The sequence below is a fragment of the Enoplosus armatus genome, chromosome 3 (assembly GCF_043641665.1).
Source record: "Enoplosus armatus isolate fEnoArm2 chromosome 3, fEnoArm2.hap1, whole genome shotgun sequence".
Taxonomy (NCBI): Eukaryota; Metazoa; Chordata; class Actinopteri; order Centrarchiformes; family Enoplosidae; genus Enoplosus; species Enoplosus armatus.
Window position 1 is genome coordinate 1,911,405 of NC_092182.1, and position 25,505 is coordinate 1,936,909.

At 44.2% G+C, this 25,505-nt stretch overlaps 1 protein-coding gene and 2 non-coding genes across 3 annotated transcripts in view; 1 reads left to right on the forward strand and 2 right to left on the reverse strand.

Moving 5' to 3' along the window:
- LOC139283489 (copine-9-like) overlaps positions 1–25,505 on the reverse strand; it is a 109,444-nt gene that overhangs the window by 23,734 nt on the left and 60,205 nt on the right. The window contains exons 8-15 of the mRNA XM_070903514.1: positions 11,814–11,877; positions 9,492–9,595; positions 8,774–8,878; positions 7,112–7,153; positions 2,136–2,211; positions 1,777–1,830; positions 1,579–1,640; positions 377–423 (exon numbers count right to left, since the gene is read on the reverse strand). Coding sequence (XP_070759615.1) covers positions 377–423; positions 1,579–1,640; positions 1,777–1,830; positions 2,136–2,211; positions 7,112–7,153; positions 8,774–8,878; positions 9,492–9,595; positions 11,814–11,877 — 554 coding nt within the window. The remainder of the gene's footprint in view (positions 1–376; positions 424–1,578; positions 1,641–1,776; positions 1,831–2,135; positions 2,212–7,111; positions 7,154–8,773; positions 8,879–9,491; positions 9,596–11,813; positions 11,878–25,505) is intronic.
- Positions 10,166–10,237, reverse strand: trnaq-cug (transfer RNA glutamine (anticodon CUG)). Its single transcript has one exon. It is a non-coding gene; the product is annotated as a tRNA-Gln (tRNA).
- Positions 12,412–12,484, forward strand: trnak-cuu (transfer RNA lysine (anticodon CUU)). Its single transcript has one exon. It is a non-coding gene; the product is annotated as a tRNA-Lys (tRNA).

A 25,505-nucleotide genomic window follows, 5' to 3' on the forward strand; every position in this document is an offset into this window, starting at 1 on the left:
TGTGCCAGCCTGCACACCCCGGTCCCCCCCCTCCGCACGTGGACAAAAGGTCATCTCATCATCTGCAGCAATAGATGTATTGTGCATTGGGGCTGTTAAATAAAGATATTTTTTTGAAATGTGCTTCTTTTTGGGCTTCTGTATGATACCGCTGGTGTGACAGATAAGATAGATCATCATCAATGACACCAAGGTTCAAATATCACAGATCGTTTGACGACCATGTACAGTGACAATCGTGTGTTGTAGAAATATTACTATTAAGAGGAACGAACCCACAGAGGAGAACACAGAAGTGAGAACTGGGTCACAAACATTGGAGGTAAGACGTGCGGACATTTTTCCTGCATGCAACAAAGACGTAGCGCTGTCCTACCGTTGGATGCTGTGAAGTCTATGGCCACGGTGAAATTGAGTTGTGTCCTGGTGGGAGATTGAGCACATCAGCATCATTCATTCACGACAGAGATGCGAGGAGCATGCCAGTATCTCCAGATGGGAGCACATTTACTAACTGTTCAGGCTAGACTGAGAAACTCATCAACGGCTCACCGCTGTCACTTGCAGAGCACAAAGGCAGGGGAGGATATTCCCACTGTTTCCATCTTTACATTTGACTATGTGTTTCTATGAGTTGTATTCATATCATATATTACTACAAATTGCATTGCAATATACTCTGGACTGGTTATGGTTAACATGAGTTTTTTACTGTTTGGTGGGTGGAAAAAGAAATAAATAAATAAAAAACTAAGAACATTTCCCACAAATAATCATTTTAGTCGATGAGTTTGGGCGGAGTAAGTCAGTGCATGTTTTTTTGCGTCAAGGTTCAACTTTGCTAAACTCTGAGCAATACCAAGTGTTGACCTTTGAGAGGAGGGAGAGTCCAAAATGGAGGAAGCTATCACAGCTGTGTGCATTATTCACTTTTATTTAGCCTCCTCTGTCGGAGTAAAAAAATAGTTCCACAGAAGAGCAGTGGTCTATGGCACAAACACGTCTTTGAATAAACTGTGGGAACTCGTTGTCCTGTTGGCGGCCAAGCTAAGCTAACAAGCTAACAAGCTTTGTATTCCATCTTCGACTTTTTATTGAATAAAAATGTTGTGGCGTAAACAGAACACTAGAGCGAAGCTCCGGGAGCTATTGTGACTGGCAATAGACAGCCCCCCAAAAGTGAAGCCAAAATATCTCGATTTCCCCCCTGGTGGCTGGCTGCTGTATAGGTCATAAGCCCCGTCATGGGCCAAACTAAAAAGTACACATCAAATATTTTTTCCCCAAAGATGGTTTCTGATAAGTTTGGTTTTAATGAGTTATTCGACGCTATAAAAACGGGGTGAAACGTCATGACTGACAGCAGTTCACCAACACAGTCACACAGTGACTTCTGAGTAGTCACTAAGAATGTAAAACCAAATATTTACACGAATAAACATACAAAGACGCACGGATCCGTTTTTCCGCTTCCACTCTCTGATGTATCCAGGCCTTAAAACGAGAAAGGCAACACCCAGGGACGGCCCTTTTTAATGGCTCCCCGTAGATACTGATACCGAAACACTGGAGACTCACCCTCCTCTGATGAAGTCGACAAACGTGTACTCTGACTCCACTTTGAAAGACAGCAGAGTCACCTTGGAGAGCAGAGGACAGAGACAGAAGATCACAAACCCCATACGTTTACTGCTCTGACATGTCACCGCCGCCACGCCTCATACGCCCGTGACACATGTGACGGCTGCTGATGGAAAACGCTCCGACAGCTCTTACCGTCCCTGAGTTGATGTATTTCTTCTTCTTGCCTTTCTTTTTAGGATTCAAAACCTGGAACACAAGACAGGAAACAAGAAATGGGTTGGAATGAATACGTCTGAACTGCTGCGGGTGGATGCTGGTGATATATTGTCCTCAGATGTTGGTTATTTATAATACAAGAAACATTACTGAAATAAATAATATACGACACTGTCAAGGAACTATTGATGTTGCAAGTTCCCAAAACATTGTTAAATTTTTGATATCCTTTACGCACTCAGGAAAATAAAAGTTTTGGACAAAATCATGGATTCCTTTTGAATGATTTGCTGATCAAGTTGTTCAACTTGTTCTTCGCTGTTCTTGCATTTTACCTCGTAGACGTTGAACTGGCTTTGGCCTCTGGACAGTTCTCTGTAGCTGGTGGTGAACTCTCCGATAAAGTCATGACTGGATTGAAAGATTGATTTAGACAGAGAGAAAAAAAAAAACAGTCATAGCACATCAACAACATCATTTACTTTAACTTTATTTGCTTTAACAAAGAACGATCATTCCGAAGCAGATACCTCCATCCGAGAAAACACACCAAGGACCCCGGACACTCTTCAGGTCTTTCATTCTTCATTCACGTCTTACATTAGCATTCGTTTTGAATCATATTTCCAGTCCAACGTTTATTATCCTTTTAACTTTGAAAAAAATGTCCGTCTCTTTAGCTGCTAGATGCCCCACTATGTTCACCAGCTAGCGGTGCTGGGCGCAGGTAGCGTACAGTATGTTTATCGGGGCTTTCTGTCTGAGAGAGAGTTGTTCCAATCAATTAGCTGACAGATGCTCAATGAGCTGATGTGACCTGCGGAGTTGGGTGATAATTCATGGTGAGTTCGTCACTAACAAACTGTTGGACGGCGCTAGGGTCGATAATAGTGTTATTAAGCAAAGGAACACAAGTTTCATTTCAGCTTTAACGTTTAATTCACCGCCGGTGTCGAGATGTGAGGTCTGCGTTGCCAGATCTCGCGAGAGTGCGTTGCTGAGACAGAGACAAGGTCTCCAACAAAGTTCATTTCCTCCTGATTTGATTTTTGTCTGAAAAATGCCACTTCAGTGTCGGAATGTTTGGAAGAAAAATTGGTCCAGCGTTTCCTTCGGTGACTACGGGACGAAACGATGGATCATAATCTGTAATCACGTTCACTTCTCCCATTGGAGTGAATAGACTCAGGAGGACCTGCCGCGAGTCTCCTGAAGGGGGCGGGGCAGTGGCCGTCTCCTTTCTAGACCGCCTCTGGTATCACTCACTTGATTCAGTGCTGATGTCAAGATGTTGAGCAACATGTCCGACACTGAGAGTGTGTGGGTGTGTGTGGCTCTGTGTGGACCACTAGATCAATGACACAGGATCCTCATATTTGGTCCAACTGGAGCAGCAGTTCCAGTCCCACACAGATTATAAATAAACCTATTTCACTTTAAAAAAAAAAGAGAAAAACCCTCTTCCTGCCCAGGATAAAAAAAAAAAAGGTGAAGTGTAGCTCTCACTCTGATGACTCGCTCGACACATTGTTTTTGTGTCCGGGAGGGGCAGAATTCAAATGTATGACTATGAATTCCCAACATCCCAAATATGCAACACCAAGGGTAGAAGATGACGCTTATTAAGTTGAATTCGGGAGATAGTTACACTTTTATATAAGAAGGTAATGACAGTAACTCTGTAGTACAAGAAAAGGTGTTTTCATTATTTAGCCGGTTGCATGGGTGTTATTCTGACTATCAATGAATTCACGGTTATACCCTCTCCGGGTCATGCAAGGCTTAAACCTTTTATCAAATTAGCGCAATTCCTTCTTCACCCTTTCTTCTGTTGACCCCCCCCCCCCAAAGCAGTCTGTTGGTTTCCTTCCTTCTCATGACCGCCCACACCCAAACCAATCCGCGCTGTCAGATACGCAGTATGTAGATTACATGCTCTTCACCACCTTTTAGTTCACCATGATCCCCCAAACAATCGCCACCATCACGTTGCTTCACCACATTATGCTGTTGCTGTCACAGCCGCTGCACCCCCTACGCCGCAATTGTGAAACCCAAGGTTGCCAACGGGCTCTTTACAAAGCATCCGGCCTCGATCACATCTCCGCAAGAGTCCTCAAAAGCAGTCCATGCTGAGCTTGTAGGCTCTCTGCGCCGTCTATTCTGCTGCTACTATTATATCAATACACAAGGACACCACGGCATATCCATCCAAATACACAGTGGTGTGCGGTCACCGTGACTATTACAATAGTAAGATGACCAGCTGATCCCAGAGCCGCGCAGGAGAACTGGTCTAATTAATGCCGCCGGGTAAATAGGGATCGGGCTCAAGGTTCAATCTTGGGCCTTTTGCTATTCTCCTTCTTCACAGACGACACACTCATTTATGCACCAGCAGAAACCCCTCATCGGGCTGCAGAGCTGTTGACTAGGCAGCTGGTCAGTGTCTCCCGGCGGCTGCAGGAGAACTGCTCAACACTGAATCACACCAAAACAGTCTCAATGTGCTTTCCATCAAAGAGTCGCCCGGTATTGACCAAAGGGAAATGGAGGAAACGTGTGGATTTAAACATCTAGGTGTCGCGTGGGATTTCGAAAGTCAACTGTGATGCTCCATATTAGGAGACTGTAACCTTAATTGGGTCCTAACTTTGGGTCTGATTTACTACGTTCATCTTCACACAAGAAGTCAGCATTTCTCTCATGTGCTCACGCTCCTGGTTGTGAAAGGTGTAGCTGAACTGCAGGACTTGCTCTGCACAGTTACACCATATCATCTTAAACACCAAATGTTGCAAGTGGATGACTGATAATGTCAAGGGTCATCTATTAATCTAACTACATTGAGACTGCCTAATTTCCCTACTTCGCCAGTGCATGGCCACTGCATTTGATCTGTGCCAGAATGAAAATCTGGCCCTTAAATCTCCTCCAGTTGAGAGGATCCCTCAGAGAAAGAAGAGTTTAACACGTCATTTTTCATCTGAACAGGAAGAAAAAGAAAAAAAAAATCCCCCTCCAGCATCATCAGACTGGTAAATATCAACTCCCTGCATGCCCTCAGATCATCTCTGCATCTCAATATATCACCGCCTGAAGCTGCGCGTGACACCAACGCTGCCTGTGCAATGCTGGTATTTAGAGGGGAATCCTCAAGGAGCAAAGCAAGGAGTTCATCTCCCAACGGGGGCAAATACGGAAGATGGAACATCGCAAGGGAGAGGAGAAGAAACATTAAGGAGGCAATAACTTAGGAGAGGTTTAGGTAGAAGGAAAGGGGCAGTGAAGCTGAATGTTTAAGGAGAGAGAGGACTAAAAGCAGGAGGGACAAAAGAAGAAGCAGACCACACAGTCCTAATTGGAAGCCTGAATGTACGAAGAAAAAAAATCTGAAGCTGACATAACTACTAGTTAGGGGAGCCGGACTGTTGTAGTGTGAGCTCCGAGTGAGATTTCTATCCCGGCCCGTACATGAGGGCTGCCTTCATGCAACTGATTGGATTGGCCTGGGGGGTGGGGGGGGGGGGGTCGTTCTTCACAAGCCACCCGCTGTAATTTTGTTGTTGCTGTTCAGACCGATGAGTGTAGTTCAGTGGCGGCTGGTGACTACTAGCTACTGCTCGATAGTAAAGAGGGAAATGTAAATCTGAAAACAAAAAAAAAGACATCTTGACTCTGTTGAAAAGGCCTGAAAAAATGACGTCAGTTTTTTCAGTGATGTGTTTAAACGTAGTTCTCAATTTGCGCGTTTTCTTTTCTTTTGTGATAGAAATGAAGAACTGAAGGTAGAATTTGTACATTGTCTTTGAACCGACACGATATCAACGTTGTATCCAGGCTGTCGACTGGAGGATCATTTTTACGTGTTTTGGCCAATAACAGATTCGCATGAAAAAGATGAAGTACATTAAATTGATCTACGAGATACTGCTCTAAGGAGGAGCAGCAGGAGCCCGTCCTCCTCTGCCCCCCCCCCCCCCCCCCCCCCCCCCCCCCCCGGCACCACACCACAGACTCCTCTGCCTCTATGGACAAGCCTCCTCTGGGGTAGTTATCGAGGAGCACTGGTCTAGGAGCACGCTCTTCCTGATTCATCTTGTTTATCTTGTTTGTCTGAATGGTCTCTTACTTACATGTTGTGGTAATCAGTGTTGGGTCGGATTGCTCGCTGTCTTACCGGGAGTTTGATGGATCTATAAAGCGGGGCTAAGGTATGGGGAGGCGATCAGGGGAAATGCCCCTCCCAGTAACTCCAAGGTTGTTACACGCTACTCGTTGTGTGTCCTTAACTGCTGGTAAGTCTACGTTCAGAAATCCCCTGATTTAGTTCAGAGTGGGAGGGTGTTTGAACCCTGCAGCTTCACTGTGATGACACACACCAGGGCTTTCGTAGCTGTTGCCGGTCAGCAACTGTAGGCTGACTGCTTGTTTTTCTATTTCTACACATGTAGAAACAGACTTGGATTTGTTGCTCGTTAATTGTAGCGCACCTTTGACGAAGCTCATGTCGGAAATTTCATATTTTGCCCCGATGACATATTTGTTCCAAAGTATTTTTCGTATTAGCGGGTACAAAAGTGAGATACCGCTGCAGTAATGGCAGCTTGTGTGCATCTGTGTGTAACACTTGACTCTATTGGGAATCACTGGGCCCAAACACTGGGTTTAATCTCCTCTGTGTGAGAGACGGCACACTCCCTGGCAGAATGATTGCACAGGAGTTCACTTTGATCGTGCCGCCGTTTTAAAGTTAAGGCCTGAAATCTCTGATGACGGATTGCCGTCAAGCAGAACAGAATGATCTGTCAAACCCTGAAAAAGCAAACGGCTGTGCAGATGTGCAACAGAATTACCACCTGATGACTCAGTCGGAGTGATACACTTTGCTGGAAGGCGGCGAGACAGACGTTTACGAATTTGGAAGTCTGGGACTGGGGATTTATACCAACGCCACAAGAATTTCAAATGAATCCTGAAAGTTATGGAAAGGAGTAACACAAGGCCAAACAGGCTGAAGAACTCACATGAGGTTTCCAATTAAGTCTCTGAGAGGAGCGCCTACTGTAACCCACTGTCAGCGAGAGAGAGAAACCCCGACCCCCCTGTCCACTCAGCCGCAACCTTTACCCCGCAAGTTGTGTTTGATTTATCAACAGGCGGAACCCTCCATCTGTTCTATAACAAGACGAAACGAACTGCCCCCGAAGACAGAGCAAGGTGTTTGATGGATTCGATCTGGAGCTGAAAATGGAGAAAAGAAAAATAAATAAATAAATAAAAGAGAGAAATAGCGAGCATGAGCGCTTACCTCCCGTCTCTGTCCCAGTCGTAAACGTCCACCTTGACCGTCCTGGAGGGAGGTTGAGATGAGGGAGAGGAAGTCAGGAAGTAAACCGGCACAAAGCAGTTCAAAAGGGACGCCCATTACATGATAATAATGTCGGATCACAACAGATTAATGCGGCCAGTTGCCTGCCTGCCTCTCAATAATATATTGTCCCTGATTTCACTTCCATCACTTTGAGCTTGACAGCTATGCAGGTGCAGCTATGTGTACAGTTTGGTGTTTATAATTACACTGAATGTAATGTTCAAACCCAAAAATGTCAAGTAACGTATTTGATATATTTCCTCTAAAACTCTTAAAAAGTTGGCGTTATTACATCATTTGTCTTATTGTCAACAAATCCCGTGAAAAGACCACAACAATGTGTTTGTCTGTGGCTCTCAGCTCCCAGCCCGTTGGTTCCCACTGAAGACGTAAATCTTTATGGTATAATATAATATAATATATAGTTTCATTTGTATGTTTTTTTTAACAAACGTTGAGCAAACAGGAGGAGGAAACAGTGCATTTGTTGGGGACTATTTTCAGCAACGGATTTATCCACATTTGGTGCTCTATTGAGTATTTGGGGCAGCAGAACGGTGTGTGTGGGATTGAGTCCAAATAAGCAGTGTGTGTGTGTGTGTGTGTGTGTGTGTGTGTGTGTGTTCATGGTAATAAAGGAACATGTCACCCAGTGACACAGTGTGGCTCATTGATGTGTTTTTAATCGTTTTTGGAGAATGATGGAGCTCTATGGCACAGAGGAAGAAGATATGTCAGGCCATGATACACACACACACACACACACACACACACTCACACACACACACACACTTGTTAGTAGAATCAGTTCATTGTTGGTTCTTTGTGGTATATTTTATCAGCAAAACATATCCATGACCATCTTCTGGGTTTTATCAGTGGATCCAGGCGGTGTGGTGGTCACTGAGGTTGAAGAGGATGACATTTGACATCTGTCCCGTCCAGCTCAGCGTTGTTTTTGTAGGGTCTTGTGTGTACATTTTACTATTGTCCAACACAAAACTGTCCCAACTTGGCTACAGTAAAGTCAAGCGGTGAGGTGAAGGTAAGAGGCCAGTTCTGGACAAAGAAAAACATGGCTGCTCCTCACCTCAAATTAGGATTCGGGTATGAGGTTAAAAGCACGATTTAGGTTAAGTTAAGCATAAGGTTTCATTTGAAAATTGGATTCACGGTTTATGGCCAGTGTAAGTACAATATTTTCGATACTTGTGAAATTGTTGCTGCTTCGCCTTTATGTTGGTCTCAATAACACCAGCACTGGCCTGAGAGCGAGAGCACGGCCGACTGCTGGCATTATTCTGACCACCACATAGTCCAACAACTCATCCTTGCATATTCGGCAGGCTCTGTCATTACTTTAGTTTAGTTTTGTCATCCCAAAGAAAAGCAACATCTTAAGAAGTCAGTATTTCAGTATTTTCAGTAGCGGATCAAAGTTTTACAACCGCAATTCTTCCTGAATGCAATATGAACCACATGCAATGCCAAGAGGACGTGTTTAAAACTGCTTGAAACCCGACAGCACGAAGATGAGACAATTTCACAATCGTGACAACATCTACAGTAACCCCCGGACCCCTGAGCTGCCCCCATCACCTGTCATAGTCTCCGTTACAGAGTGCTCGAACAGGGATGGTAAACGGCTGCCAGACAGGGTTCAGATTGTTCTTGATCACCTCCGTCTTGTGGCAGATGGTGAACCTGGAAACATAGAAGAGATAGCTCAACATGGTGAGGATGACAATTCTACAACAAAAAAATACAGCTTGATGGGAGCTACAGTGGACAGGACACACGTCAAAGGTCACTACAGTGGTTTGAGCTCCGCTTCCTGTAGAATGTAAAATGTAAAGCGTGCCGAGGTAAAGAATATATGTCTTGTAGTTTTTGCTCCCTTGGGTGAGCATTCAGAGGCAGCGCAGTCTCTTGAAAAACATCTCAACTGAGTAAAACCATGAGACTGCAGAAACAGAACAGGCTCACAGAGGGCTTTGATCCTGAACTGCGTGTCTGGAACACTGAAGGATACACTAAGTACAGATTCGAACTTTCTGTCTCAGTGTCAAGAAAATCTATTAGCCCTTCTTCCGTCTGACGGGCAAGGAGCTTTCACTCCTCGTGGGACTGGATCCGGCCGAGAAACCTGCTCTCAGATTCAGTTACTGTCAGGAAAAAGGGAAGAGCTGCGACAGGGGAGCGGCACGCTCACCTCAGCTCAAGGGCTAACAGATGGACTGCACTATAAAGCATTTACTGTAAGTCATTTAACAAACACACACACACACACACACGCCTAACAAAAACACACACTTACGTCCCATCCTCGTTGCTCCGGTAGAAGACGAGGAAAGGGTCAGACTTGCCAAAGAAATCCTTTTTATCCAGCTTGTTGGCGCAGAGCTGCATGGTGGCTATGTCCTGGAAGAAACAACAACAGTCTATTTTTACACCTTCCATTCAAGTACAGTTGGAGTTTGAATCAAACCCCAGTCGCTCATTAGTTCACTAAGACTTCAGCCTTGTTTGCTTGAAAGAAATGATACCTTCCTCAGGCCCTGAAAAACCACATTGTGACCTGTTTAGGACTGATGACTTGGGACTTGGCTGTTTACTTAAAGCAGTTGCAGTTGCAGCAGCTGGACTTTCATGAGAACTGCCTACTACTTGTCCCAGAACATAACAATAATGGCTGACTTTACTTTCCCATTATCATGCTACAGGAAACGGTTCCAGTTTCTGGTGAAAAACTGCCAGAAGTTGAATTCAAACCCCCGCCTCCAGCGAAGACTGGGACCTGAACGCAGCGCCTTAGACCGCTCGGAACATCCTGACTGTATAAACCCTCTTCGTAGTGGAAATTTCGCTATGTAACATGATATAGTACACTACGCAGTGATATACCATGGCTCGACTTTTGTCGCAACGCAACATCGTTCAGTGAAGCGCTGCATTGGTCAGGAAACAAAGTCAAAATTCCTGCTTAAAGTCAGGTCCCACCGAGATTTGAACTCGGATCGCTGGATTCAGAGTCCAGAGTGCTAACCATTACACCATGGAACCTCTACGAGGATAACTCAGGCTGTTGTGCAACAGTTTCTTACATGATATCACCATGTATGTTAAAAAAAAACATGTGTCTGGATCCAGGTCTGAATCAAACAATTACACCATGGACCCTCTTCTTCTGTTAGTGACATGCAATGGTCAAAAGTAGTTATTTCAACCAAAAATATAATTCAATAATATTGCCTACTGTGGCTTTAAAACTTCCAAGACCTGAACTCTGTTGAATGGGTAGAAAATGTTCAATATCTCAAGAAGGAAACCTCCCCTTTCAGTTCAGACTGCATAATGAGCGTTTTGCACCTAGCCATGTGGTCAGAGCCATGGATTTTAACAAGATGGAGGATAGTGTTGCCCAAAAACTGGCGAAGGAGACACCTGTATTAACCCATAAGAACCCAGACCCATTTCCCCTTAAAGGACAATTATGGGGAATACACCACAGACCAAGCGGACCACATTGAAGACATTTCTGATGGGGTTTTTTTTTTATACTACCCCTTAATGTCAAAGATCTGCGATGGTACATATATACGTTACACTGGGCGTTTATGGTAAATTTACTTGTTTTATTGTTTTATATTAATTTGTTCAAGAAATATGGTCAAAACAGGTTGACTGTATACAGGAGACGCTATTAAAGCATTAGAATCGCCAAATGGGTTTTAACTTACCTTTAGCATCAAAATACAGGCTTTTTGAAATGAGTTGCTTCCTTCACTTGTGTTTACCACCATTTTGAAAAGGTCCCGACCTGCCACAGTCACATGACTCTTAGGGACTTAAGTTTACCTGGCCCAGTTTGACATGCGTTTTAGAGTGTGTGAATCGGTGACAGCTTAACTCTCAAGCGTGAGGTTTTGCCTGTATACACCGCAGACATCTGGATTATATCTAATGTCTGTCTTCTTCAGGTGAGTGATGTCCAGGTGCAGCAGTAGAGTGAAGTGATAAATCTGGTACATAAAGTAAAGGCACATACATAAACCCTTAGATAGAACTGATATTCCATGCGTGATGTGAACGCAAACAGTGGTGTTGTCCCAGAGACACGCCTCACGAACCATAGCTAATGCACGTGAATGCGAACGTGGAGTTCTGAGGCCCTCAGGGACTCCGCAGCATAATGTCATCACTGCTATCTGGCCATCGTCGTGAGTTGGAAGGGTAACTTAATTCTGTGTATACATTACAGCCAACTGCTTCTTCAGGTGTGTGTGTGTGTGTGTGTGTGTGTGTGTGTGTGTGTGCTTCGCTCTTTGATTGGAGTGTCTAATTATTTGCCCACTGTGGCAAGAAAAGTGAACTATAAGACCGGAATGAATAATTCATGAGCGGCTCTCATCATCACTTTGAAGGAAAAGTACAAATTCACTTTGCTTCCACTTGAGGCACACGGCAGAATTATTCTGAAGTCTGTGCGCTCATTTAAATTCACTCGGCAAAATGTGACTTTCTGACCCCTGTCTCGGCCTGTTTATATACCCAAGTGTGTGTGTGTGTGTGTGTGTGTGTGTGTGTGTGTGTGTGAGCCTGGAGCGAGACAGTGTCCTGAGCATGATCTGATACTAACCCGGCAGTTACTGAGCTCCTCGGCTGTGAAGATGATGGTCCCACACTTTTTCCCAGGAATCCCACTGAGAGAGAGAGAGAGAGAGAGAGAGAGAGAGAGGCTGAGAAACAATGGAGGACTACAAAAGCAATAAAGACTCGTCCTGCAGTTATTCGTGGTCGTATATTGGGGATGGTAATTTTCTGCCTCAGAGAAAGTACACGCACACCAAGAAAATTGAATAATACTTGAAAACGAATAAACACGAATGATTAACGAGGACTTGCCCCCCGGTCCTCTCCACCGCAGAGCAGCCGGTCATTCAGGAGCTGGATGCACTCGCTTGTTCATGTTTTTTTGTTTTTGGAGGCAGCAAATCGTTGGCATTGTAGGCACTGGCGAGAACAGAGAACCTGGAGAACCCTATCGGTAGGATCTCATCCATAAGACTGTCCACAGGTCGGCAGATGGTGGAGGGAAGGAGTGAATGGCTGAATAAGTTACAACTTGTTTACGTCAACAGGACAACATGGAGACGGAGGTGATCCTAACTCTCCAGGCAGCAACTCTCCATCTGCTGATCTCACAGCGAGGCATCACATTCCACCACGTTGATGTAGCCCGGCTAGCTCAGTCGGTAGAGCATGAGACTCTTAATCTCAGGGTCGTGGGTTAGAGCCCCACGTTGGGCGCTGTGGTTTTGGGTTGGTGTTCATTGCCAAACTTGGGAAAACAAATATGGTCCATGCAAGCATGCAGATGCTTCAAGAAGGGCTGTTTTCACTAATGTCTAATTTCCCCCTGGTGATCAATTAAGTATTTGTAATTCTGATCACAGCAGCAGTGGCAGACGTACGTCGCATAAAGGAAGAAAAAGAGGATTCAGAGCCACGCTCTTCTGTCTTGATCACAGCTCTGTTCCTGCCTGCTAATTTCTCTCAGGGGAGATGGGACTTCTCACTCAGTGATGAATTGCGGAACAATCTTGGTAATTGTATTGAAATTGGTTGTGGATTGGAAAAGGAGGCCTGAAGTCATTTCCCAAAGGGAGGAATCCCCACGTACAGCAGGGGGGGGCTCGGTGCTGTGTTCTGCTCCGCCTTTAAGCTGCAGGAATTGAATCGAATCGTCGCAGGAATCGATTGCACCACAGAGCGAACCTTTGTCTCGCGTCTTTACGACAACTGAGAGGTGCGAATTCAGGCAAAGGGGCGTCCTTGCGCGTTTCGAAAATGTGTTTATCTTGAGAGAAAATGACAAAACGAGAGAAATGCAGCATGACTCCACTTCATGAAAACACAGTGAAAAGAGGAAAGAATGAGAGAAGCTGATGGAAAATAACCAACCGATGACAGACAGAAACAGACATCAAAGAAATCAAACCTCATCTTGTCTTTTGCAGACTGGCTTTTTATGTAATTGTGTGGCATAATTGAATGAACTGACACAAAAATGATATCTGATTTAATCAGGTCGACTTCAGGTTTGGGAAGTGCAATCTTCAGACCTTTGTGGTGAAAAGGTAGTAAAAGCCTGAGTTTTTGTGGAACGATGCTGCCGTGGTGTGGCGGCCATTTTGTGGGTTTCGCCATGGAACTGGATGTTGCTGCAACTCGAGTGCACGTGGTCGGATCTTCCCCACATTTCACACGCTTGATAAGAGTCCAGGCCTCAAGACACCTGCGTGCCAATTCTGACACGCCTATTTTGAGTCGCCTACTGGCAACAAGACGCAAGCCTTGTGTGGCAATCATCACCCGATTTACGTGAAATTTGCATGCGTGTGGTCTGCTCTTGCGACACAGGAACATAACATACAATTAGTGTGTGTTCTCTAGCACTGCCTAGTGGACACAGGAAGTCGACATTTGTCTGTCCACAAGCACGAGCACAAAGGTGCGAGGGCCCGGCTTTAGTTCATCATGTGTTTTTCCTACAGACCCCCTTTTTTCCAATTCTTTCTAAACTTTACTATGTATGGTTTTTCACTCAGAAATACGATTTATTCTAATCGTCACTACTTGTGCATCGCTCTGGTCTTTGATCTACACGGATCTGAAAGATGACACCACCTCGTGTCAAGTGTTTGGCCCATGTCCCTTCTCCGTGGTCCGGAGTATCTCGCTCTGTGTGAGGAAAGCTGCATAATTAAAAGTTTTCAAGTCACGTCAAAACCTAGAAGAAAAAAAAAAGTTGGGAAACCTTTATCATCCACTTGATTATTCCCCCCCCCCCCCCCCCTCCCGTGGCTGGGAGTCACACTCCACCTCACAACACGACACAGCAATTCGTTCCATTCACTTGAAGCCGCGCGGCTGCGAGCAGGCCGCCTGATGCCGTGCTGTGATTAAAATGCCGGCTGAGATTTGAGGGTGACGCGGTAAACACCCGCGACACACATATATATATGTAGAGGCACAAACAGACACACGATCCATTATGCCGGGAGGGAACCACCGATGATAATGTCGCACACGCGGGTGATGCATTCTCCTCGAGAGCGGCTGTTTCCTGTAACCTTGAACCACGGATTCTTTGCCTCTGTCAGTCTATTGCCCTTATCCTCAGCCTCTGTTGTAAAACACGGTCACGTAACCGAGGCTGCACGAGGGCAGGTACGACTGGAACACCTTCACTTGAAACAAGAATTAATTCCTACACAATCGCGCTCTCCTCTCAGGGTGGTTTTCTCTTTAATCAATCTCCGCTGAGCCTCCTACTTTAACGAAGGGCGCTAACAGTGATGTATGAGCGTCTGCAGGCTGCAATCACTCTGATAATGACTTTTGCATGGTCACGTCGGGCGATGGGGATACCTGCAGCATGGCATACTTAGACACACACACACACACACACACACACACAATGCCACCACTTGTCGGGGGTCCTATTCCCATTCCTGCTACAACACTGCTTCTAAAAGCTCCGTGGTGGTGAAGCTGCAGCTGCTTGACCGGAGCAGGAGCGCAGCAGGATGGAAGAAATCGATACGGCAAAGATGAAGAAAATAATTTGAAGATGGAAGTCATCAAAGAAAGTGTGTGTGTAGATGTGTGTGCTTTTTTTGTGTGTGTGTGTGTGTCAAGTCCTCCAGCAGGAGTTTTCCCACACATTTCTTGTCCTCCTCCCACTGCCTGATGTGGGTCCCCGCTCCCACACGTTATACAAGCTCCCACACATGTACACGCATGTACACACACCCACACACACACACACACACACACACACAGTTACACAACTCTAAACAGACGCAGTAATATACAAAAACTGTACAAAAAAAGCCCCAAACTCTCTGCTTTTGTTTTTCAAATTCAATGATTCGCTTAGTCGTAATTTAGAATTATAATAACATGAAGGTGGGGGACTCGCAAGAGGCAAAAAAAAGTCTCTAGTATCAGAGTCAAGCTAAAACACTTGATCTACTAAGACCGGAACCTGACTTACTGCCCATTTTGGGACCCAAACCCGAACCCTACCCAAGGCAATATTGTTGTTATATATACACGAGCAGTCGAGATACTGAAGAATAATGCCGTCTCTTTTCATCAGACCTTCCCTGGCAGGTAGATGACTACATCTGGCAGAGACTTGAGACTTTGCAGAAACGTGGTGTGAAAAAGAATACTCAAAATTGATGGAGCAGAGGCCAGGATCACTTTCAGCCTCTGATATCGAGCTCCACGAACACTACATTTCCCACAATACAACGCGATAGCGTCTTTTCGTTAGTCCCTTGGCCTGGTAAATGCCAACATCTTATATGTCCATATCCCCACTTTGTATCCCAGTCCTTAAAGAGAGAGATGGTTAAGCAGATCCGTTGGTTTGCTATAGATTAACATCAACAGGCCTCTGTGTGCAAATCCACTGATCGCAAGCGAGAGGAATTGTCTGTTGAAGATGCTGGTGTGACAAAGCCCTTAGAATGAACAGTGAATGTAACAATGCATGACACCAAAAAAAGGGGGGCGCTGCTTCCTAGGCTCGTTTGAAGCAAATCTTGTTTTGGAGAGCGCACACCCAGAGGCTTCCTCTAACACCGGGAAGATGATCTCTGCGTAAAAGAAGGAGCTTTTTCACTGCACTTGCCTGTACATCATCATTCTCATCTAAAACAATGAAGCGGACTCTCGGGTAGACTCTGTGTGTTAAGTTAAGAGCACCGTATGTGCAGTTGCTCTGCCCCCCCCGGTGCCAAAGCAGGAAGAATCTAACTTTGACTTTTAAGTTCCTTGCTGCAGTAATTCCTTCTGCTGAGCCGTAAATCTCTCGAACCCCGAATGTCACTGATGCGGTATGATCCTTTGATTCCTCTGTTTTTCAAGACAGGAAGATGAAAGAACAACATGAAGGAGAATTCTTGTGCCTAAAATAAATTACAGCAGAATGCTCCCTTCACAAAGGGTTTGTATTGCCAGGGAAACTAGTCTTAATAAAAAAAAAAAACATGCAGGTAATTAAAGACACGCTCAGGTAATATTGCTTCACTCTATTATCAAAGAGAAATATTGCATTTGATTGGCGGCTACAAGTTAACCAACAGATTCAGATATTACATTACAGATATTACCTAATAATATTGCTGTTAGGGCTAGGGTAGAAAGAAAAAAAAAACTCTGCTACTGCAGTAACTCAGTCTACTGAGAAACTAAACAGTGGTGGAAAATACGTACAGTTGAGTTTTTCAAAATTGCAGGCACACGTGGCCCAGAAGGACATCATGTAATACAGCGTAATTAACCGGGGCCCCCGCCAGTGAATGTGGACAGCAAGCCGTCGGCCTCCTGACTACGCGTGCAGCGCAGAGGATCCCTGTCGGGGCTATAAATAAATAAATGCATGGAAATGAATGGAAATGCAATGCTTTCACTGCACCGTGAATCAGTGCAGCGCCTGCATTGGATTCCACTGCTGCCTGTAATAGGTGACGGTGTACAGTGTCTGATGTGGGGTGTGTGTGTGTGTGACCGCTGTGTGAGATGATTGAAGAAGGGTCTATTCAGTTGTATATGTAATGCCTCCCGTGGCTCTGGAGGAGAAAATAACCCATAAGTGATGTCATTGTGACGTCATCTGAGGTAAGTCCCTGCTTGGACTTAGGGAATACTTTTTGTTTTTAAGAAAAAAAGGAAAGAAGACATTGCAAACTGGTGTGTGGAGTTTGAAAGATGTGGGCATTTACCAGGCAGACAGGGACCAGAGACTAAAAGTCAGGGACATCTCTGCTGTCTCTCACCAGTCCTGACCCCTTTAAGTGTAATTTTTACTGGTACTTTGTTTGAATATTTTCATTTTGGGAGATTATCTACTCCACTACATGTATAGTATCTGACCACTGATGTTACTAGTTACCAGGAGAACAATGGTTGAATGTTCTCCGGGAAAGCACAGCTCTTGTTGAGTCCCGTGATGCGGTGGCTGAATGTCGAATAAAGTTTTTCTGGCTTCACTAGCTTCTTCAGTTAGGCTCGGGTAACTCCGCTGGCCGGAGGAAAAACGTCTGTCTGTCTGTTCTTCTTGCCAGGTTCGACCTGTTGTTAGCGATGTCGCTGCATTACCTGATCTCAGCAATTACTTGAGTTATCGTAGCTGACAAGACGCAAATGGCCAGAGCTGCAAAAACAGGCCTTTCTTTAGACATATTTAGTCATCTCAGATCAGATTAAAAAATATATATATTTCCAGCTTAAGAATGTCAGTTATATCTTCAAAGGCCTTTGGAAAAGGTCCCATATCCTAAATATATTTTGCACATCATGTAGAAGTCTTTTTTCTTCAAATCTAAAATCTTTGAGTGAAGGTTTTTGCAATGGTGGAACTTTTTTTTATCTTTCAGCAACAGATGCATGAAGCAGAGAAATGGGGACAGCTCCTTCAGATCTGCTTTAACAGTGATATATATATATATATACGTCAGACAGCAGATCATTAACAATGGTCATCTAGTATTCATGAGCAAAGATTAAACAGGTCTTCAAATGCTATCAATAAAATATGTCAACCAATTGCAGAGTAACTTAAAGAGTTTCATCTAATTGAATGAAGCGCGACTGAAAGTTTGACTTCTTTTCTGAAAGAAAAGGTTGTCGTGTCTAAAAAGATAACTTACACTTTGATATCATTACAACAGTCGAGCTCTTCTTCCAGTTTTCTTTTTCGACAGCTTTTTATGACACTTTTTCCACACTGAAATGATCATATTACCGACGTTCACATCTGAGTTGAACTTTGCTCTATATAAGCTAATGTATTCTCAATTGTATTGTAGATATCTGCATATGATTGCAGAATCTGTAGGCAAGAGACAAGATTTTGGTATCGGAAGCTGGTTTCTGTTTGTACTCCGAGTAGTGTTGACCAATCACGTTGAGCGGACTTGTGGTGTGGAGAGCAAAAGAGGCGGAACCCATTGGCTATCGACTGAAGACGATTTATTTATTTATTTTTAGCAATCTCAGAACCCTAGAGATCAGCGTTTTATTAGATTTTTTAAATTGATCCACATCCAAATCGTTGTCAGTCGATACCCGATGGGGTCCAAGATTGCTGATCGGACTGTAAACAATGGCCGGTGCACGGAGGAGGAAGCCACCGAAACATTGGCCGTTGTCCCCGGAGACTACACTGTCGTCAGACGATAGCTGATGGGTTCTGAGATCGTGTGCAAATCAAATACATCTTGAGAGGGATTCATCTTTTTTTTTTTTTTTTTTTTTTACCTTTACTTTAACCAGGTTAGTCCCAGTGAGACTTTTTTTTTTCAAGGGAAACCAGGTCAAGACAGCATCACACAATAAATATTAATGTTGAAGAGCACCGATATACAACAATGTAACATGCAGAATGAGGTCAAAGTGACATGAAAGAGCAGAGTAAAACTGTTTCCATAGAGACTCAAAAAGGTTCATTATCCAGAGGACTCATCCAGAGGATCATCATCATCATCATCATCATCAAGAGAGACCAGTTTTCTTGGTCATAACTCACACACACACAGAGGGTAAAGGGACAGTTGACAAGGGGCAGAAAACAATGACCAGACATTGATTATAATTCCTACAACTTAATAGGTTTTGCTCTGCTTTGCATGCAAAGGTAAGGTGAGTGATTTTATCTCCACGAGTTTATTATTTGTGCCATTGTCGAACGCTACTAGAGAGTTTAACAATGTTGGCAGTGGGCGATTAAACAATGGCATCATCAGCATAAGAGTCAATATTTCATTAGGTTTGTATTGGCTGTTTAGGTCATTTCATGCAACTTCATTACAATTTTCACCAGCGTGAGGCTTATTAGTCAACACAAATAATGTAGAACATCCTTCATTTTCAATTGAAAAGTAATATTATTTCAAGTCTTCTCTCTCTCTCTAGGAATGATCTGGAAACCGAACAGTCATCATCTCTAGTGTTCTCGTTGGTTTATCATTACACAGAATTACAGGCTTGAAAATATTTCTCTCCTTAAAAAAGCTATTTTGAAAACAAATCATGTGAGAGTCTTGGGATATAGTTTTTGGATAATTCAACAAATACGTATGTATGTATGTATGTATGTATATGTACTACAGCCGCAGTACATGCAAAGAATTCCACTGTCAAAACTGACAGAGAAATATATTGCTCCATCATTTCACTGTGTCATTTCCACCTTTAAAGCCATTCTGAGCAGAGAAAATGGAGCGCCATTAGTTATTAGGCTGCAGTGATGGCCTCCAGCAGTTTGCCCCATATAGGCGGTCTTCATCATATCTGCTCAACAGAAAGAGAGAGAGAGAGGTGTCCTCTGTGGTCAGTGTGACGGTTCTGGGAGCAGTGCCACACCAGTGACCCTGGCTTCGCTGTGCATGAACTGTTGCCATGGTGACACGTGATTGGTAGTAATATAAATAGCGTGATTCGGGAGAATTCCTGAGGGACGCGGAGGTTTCACTCAGGCGAGGGACACATATAGAGCAGGAAAAAGTCAGGTGGGTATGTATGAGTATCTTTATGGTATGTTGTCATTGGAGGTTTGCAACAAAACATTTGGAATGCTCTCTTTAATATTTGACGTTTTATTTTTGTTTTATTGGTGATACATTAGGATGTGCCTTTTGAGGCGCACACGCTCCATGGGTGTTGTGCTTTCATGATTGCACAAGTTTAATATGATTAATCGTACTTAATGGCCAATAATAACTTCATGTAGTGGAAGCAGTGCCAGGCATAAACACTGATATTGGACGATTCTGCAAAGATTCTGTTCGACGGAAACGCTCTTCAAAATCTGGCTTTCTACAATATCTAAGCATGGCAACAACAGGATAAATGATGTTCACTCCTTTTACTTCTACCTGCAGCGGCACTGGACGAGTGCTTAATTAAATGCAAATCCTGAGGTTTGGATTCTTCCAATGTAGGCGTAAATTCCAATGCATAGCGTGCTGCATGTTAGGTCCGTTAATGTGACACATTCAACTAGTCATGACATTAAGCTTGTATGATAATAAGCTGAGCAAAAGTTCAATCAGGAAGATCTAGATTCATGCCACTCGTTTATTCACTCTGCGGTCCGACTTTAAATCTGTTCCTTTCTCCGCTGCTGTCTGCTGTTATTTAAGTGTCGGATTGACGTGACCCTCCTCCACCCCACTTTAAGTTAAAGAGACACTTGTTGCCAAGCGTGACATTTGACCAGTCCAGCAATGTGCTGTTAGCAACATCGTGTCTTCTCCTTGTGCTGTTACCTTATATATGGGAGTTTTTTTGAACCATGCTGGATTAGTCCCCGGCTAAGGGTCCTAACAAAAGACAGCACTCTGGCCCTCCAGTGTAGAGCTTAGTGCTAACAAGGCCGGCCGATAAAAAAAAAACATTCTGTTAGAGAAACTACAAAGAGGTATGTGTAATGAAATATATGTGGTCGCAAGTTTTCACTCTCGGGCATTCACAGAGAATTCAGTGACACTGAATTGGGTTGTCAAGATCAAGGCTTCAGTGCTAAATGACCTACCAAAATGTCTTCCTTTCAGATTGTCCGCTCAGTGTCTGCAGGTCATGTGAATCTCTCTGAAACGTAAGCGTACTGAGTGTTTGCTGGGCTGCAGCAGCCTCAGGCTCTAACCGAAAGGTGTTGTTGGAGCTGCAGAAGCGAGGTTTCTCTTTTTTCTTTGAACTTTGAAGGATTTACTCACAGTTTTTCCACACACGTCTCCAAACACACTCCGAAACAACATATATGGAGAAAGAAAAAAAAAAAAACGGTCTGTTACGTCCCACCCTTTGGCGGTCTCTGGGGGAACTGACAAAAAGTCCACCACCGGCCCAATTAACCACAGTCAGGCACCTTTAAAACAGCCAAAGCCGAGGGATTTATTACATAAAGACATACACAACCAAAACACTAAATATTAAAGACAACCAAAAGGAACGCAACAATCCCAGACTGAGAGGGCAGCAAAACCAGCAGTCCCATGCCACACATGAATACGCATGCAGCACATATGTGATACAGCAATCACGTGTGTGTCCATTGCTGACAATGTGTCCCTCTGTCAAAGTGCCTCTCCTCGCAGGGGATTTCTGCACGGGGAGGGCGGATGTTCGTTTCAATTACAAGGCGTGGAAACAGGACGAGAAAAGCAGGGTACAGGAGCGGTGGTCTCCATCCCTTTCACTCCTGTCGTCCCCGTCGGTGGGATGACAGGGCAACCGACAGCATGAGCGGTTCGTTCAATTACGCAGCCCTCCGATGAAAAGCTTTCGCGTTCTCCAGAGAGCGCAGAGGGTGGAGGGAGGAGAGGAGGGAAGTGTTCGGCACTTGGGAATGGGCGGAGGAGATGCGAGTCAGGGTGACGATTAGTGGGAAGCACAGGCGGGAGTCGAAGCAGGAAAGGCGAAAGCGACACAAGGAACGCGCGGGAAACAGCGGAGGCAGGTTCACACAAAGAAATCAGCCTGTTCTCAACAGGTTCATTTGAATTGTGGATTGTTCACTTCTGTAGTTTGCTCAGCAAATTCAGGGCATTACAGTCAGAGCTCAGCCGACACCAAATCGGCGTCTTGGAGCACGCTCAGCTACGTAATGCCAAAACTGAAATTGTTTCAGAATTAAACTACACGACTGTGTTTATGGCAACGAAGGAATACGTCGCTCAGTGTAAGAGCAGGGCTCATTTGTATGTTTTTAATCGTTTCTGGATGACAGCGGAGGTCTTCGGCACAGAGGCGTAAACTGTAACCACAAATGTCCCCCAACTATTTATTTTGCTATTGGATTTGCTTAAGCACACACACACACACACACACACACTCTATGGAAGCCCTGAGAGGCAAGTGAGGAATTTTTCAATTTTTGATTTTTGTCACTTGTCACCTGCCGAAACTTTTTCTCACCTGTTTACACAGATTTTAAAAAAAGTAATTTTGAAAGATGATCCTGTCAAAAACCTTTCTTCCCCCTGTTCTTAAGTCATAAACACAAGAGAGGAACCAATCACCAGAATTGTTCTCACTTGCCTCTCAGGGCTTCCAACACTCACCATGTCTAAGGAAATGGTGTGTGTGCTTGCGCGTCGCGCTTGTCGTGGTCAAGAGTGGCGATGTGAGACTGGTACAGTACTTCAAAAACAAGAACACTAAATCCATCTTCACACAAGCTTGTTGAGATCAGGGTTCATAAAGTTCAAGGCTCATGCAACACAATACAAGCAACTTGGTTTTTCAAATTTAAATGTACTTTTCAACATTTTTTTTGTCACTTAAAAATGGACTCCAAAATATTTACTCATCAAAAAGATTGCTTTACAAATCTATTTTTGCGACCCAATTTGCATATCAGGTGACTCCACAACGGGTCTCAACTTGGTTGGGAAAGGATGTTGAAAGCCACTATGTGTACAATTTGTATGTGATCGTGTAAAGTGTTCAAATAGCTCTGATGACACTTGTTTTTGTTTTGTTTGCTATCCCTGTAAAAAAAAAAAATTGTTGCAGCATGTGTCTTACTTTCAGCTCATTCTTCTCAGGGCCCCCAGTCAGATGCATGGAGCATCTGGGGGTGCCTAAGTCAGTCTTTTTAAAGTTCTCATGTAAATAAATGCACTATAAGTAAGTATGTCTGAAAATGGCTAAAATAACTCTGTGTGTGTGTGTATATATATATATCTATATATATATAGATATATAGATATATATACACCCTGGTGTCTGTGGTCTTTCCTGGGAAAACATTCCCAAGCACACAAGTGCACATGTCTCTAGCACGCCGCAAACCTTATACATTTAGTTTGTTTTAAATGACAGTGGGAGCACTGGGGCTTTAGCATAGCAATGGCAGCTACCGGTACGGAACAAACAAAGAAACCGACAGCGACTAAAAAGTCACTGACAGAAATTCCAAGAAAGCGATCTCGGGTAACTACAGCACACAAGACAGGTCACGTTTATTACCATATTAATCACTCCATTTTCTTAATTGCACTGGCAACAGCTGCTCTGTTGTGTGGGTGTGCGGGTAGCCAGTAGCCGACGAACGGAAACGAAAGAAAAGGGAATAAAGAAAAAAGGAGAAAGGCGTAAAGGGATTAAAGTAGGTTACAGCAGTACTTCCCTCTTCTTCTTTCTTCCGCTCCAATTAAAGCCTTCACTTGACACAGACATCTCTGCCTCCCTGCCTCTTTTGTTCCATCCTTCTCCCTGATAGTAATTAGATAACGAGCAGCCACCCGCTACCAAACTATTCATTCATCCGAGTACGTGAGCGTGGCTGTGTGTGCGCGAAGGCAGGACAGGACTGCTTCTCCTCTATCCTCTGAATGAAGGAGTACGCCAAGTGAAAGTAGAGGCCTTGCGCTAGAGGGTCTCCTCAGATCCCAAATTTTGAACCTGATCTGAGACTGGCCCATGGAAAGCCAACCCAAACATGACATGCTTAAATCCAAAATTCCAAAAAAAAAAAAAAAAAAAAAAGGGTCCTATGTCTAAAATAAAACTGAAGCAATGAAGCAGGACCATTAGACTGTTTCGGGGGCCAGTCCATCCATTCTCTGCTGCATCTGGGTCCAGGTCGCAGAGGCAGCAGGCTAAGAAGGATACCCAGCAATTTCTAGATCTGCCTCGCAGTTGAACGTGCCCACAGGAAGGCATCCTCCACCATAACTGGCTCCTATCAATGCAAAGGAGCACCAGTTCTGCTCTAACTTCTAACCTTCTGGGTGTCTGAGCTCCTCACGCTAAATCTAAGGGTGAGCCGGCCACCCTGCGAGGTAAACTCACGTTGGCCACAGGTACGGGTGACCATGGGTCATGACCAAAAGAATCTTGCAGAAGGAAGTCTGGTGTTTCACGAGCGGCTTTAGGATTGCATGTCTGGCCTTTTGCAGATGATGTGGTTGTGTCGGTTTGCATCCTGGTGTAGGGATCAAGGATTGCTCCCTTTGTGTGGGGAGTGAGCCAGTTCCCAAAATGAAGAACTTCAAGTGTAAGTATGCTATAAAATCATGATCAGGCTGTTTGCAGTTTGTGGTAGAAGGGGGGAGCTCCTAATTTAAAAATGTAATCACAAAAAGGGACGCTGCATTTGGGGGCAGATTGGAGAGAAAGGTGAATGTATATATATTTTTTAAAAACATAATTCAAGACAAGGCGTGTCAGGTAGACCGTGTAACACAAGACAGAGGGGGTTATGTTCTTTTCTGAAAAATCTATTCATCCATGAAGATGTAAGTAAGAGAGAGACAGAACAGACGAGAACATCAGGAAGATGTGCGCCCTTCTCCAGCCTACTCCCCTGGAGCCGAGAATGAAAGATAAAACACGTCCATCGGCCTTTTGCATGAAAAGGAGAACGATTCATTATGCATGTTTGTGTTTCTTGCTTTGCGCTCAAGCCTGCTGTGAAATGTGACGAGAAATTTCACGCAGGATGAGAGGGGAGCTTTTTAATTGGCAGTGAGGGGCATTGTGGGTAATTGTCTTTGCACTGGTACAAAACTTAAGAGGATTATTGTGGAGTTTCAGAGCAGAAAGCAACAGGAAGTGAACGAGAGGAGACAGAAAAGAATGTGCTGTGTTGTTGTCTCTCTGGAAGCTTTCCAGTTTGTGCGCTGGCTGGCCTACATACATGAGAAGGAAACACTTCAAACATCTGGGAAAAAATAATGTTTTGAATGAAACAAGGTCAGAGTCAGGCACTTGACGATTCCGTGAAAACATGCGCGTAGATCGAGCTGCTGTGTGAAATCCTTTCACTTGATGCTCACCGACGCTAACCTTCCATGCTGGATCTCTTGCAGTCAAGTGTAGGGGTGTGCAAAGATCACAATTACTGCGGCCAAAAATATCATTCATGTCACATTTTCCTGAAATACTGTTATTTATTATTTATTGTTACACTTAAAAACACCGTAAAAAGAAGAGAAAATTTAGGAGGGTTGACTGGGAAGGACTTGCATAGTGTCTATGGCTGTATTCGGAAACCGCCTACTTTTCATTTCGCAGTACGCCCGACCGGGCTTAGCCAGGTTTCCGGTTTTGGAAAGCAGAAGCAATAATCCTGCAGGTAATCTGCCCCTGCCTTACGAAAGTCGAAACAAACTTTTTATTGAGGCCTTGTAGATCTAACATGAGTGAAGATTCAGTAACTGGGTGGTTTCTCGCCTCAAACGTGTTCAGAAACAGATGTTGGTGGACTGCTGAGGTGAAACAAGTGAACGTTTACGTAACGTTAATG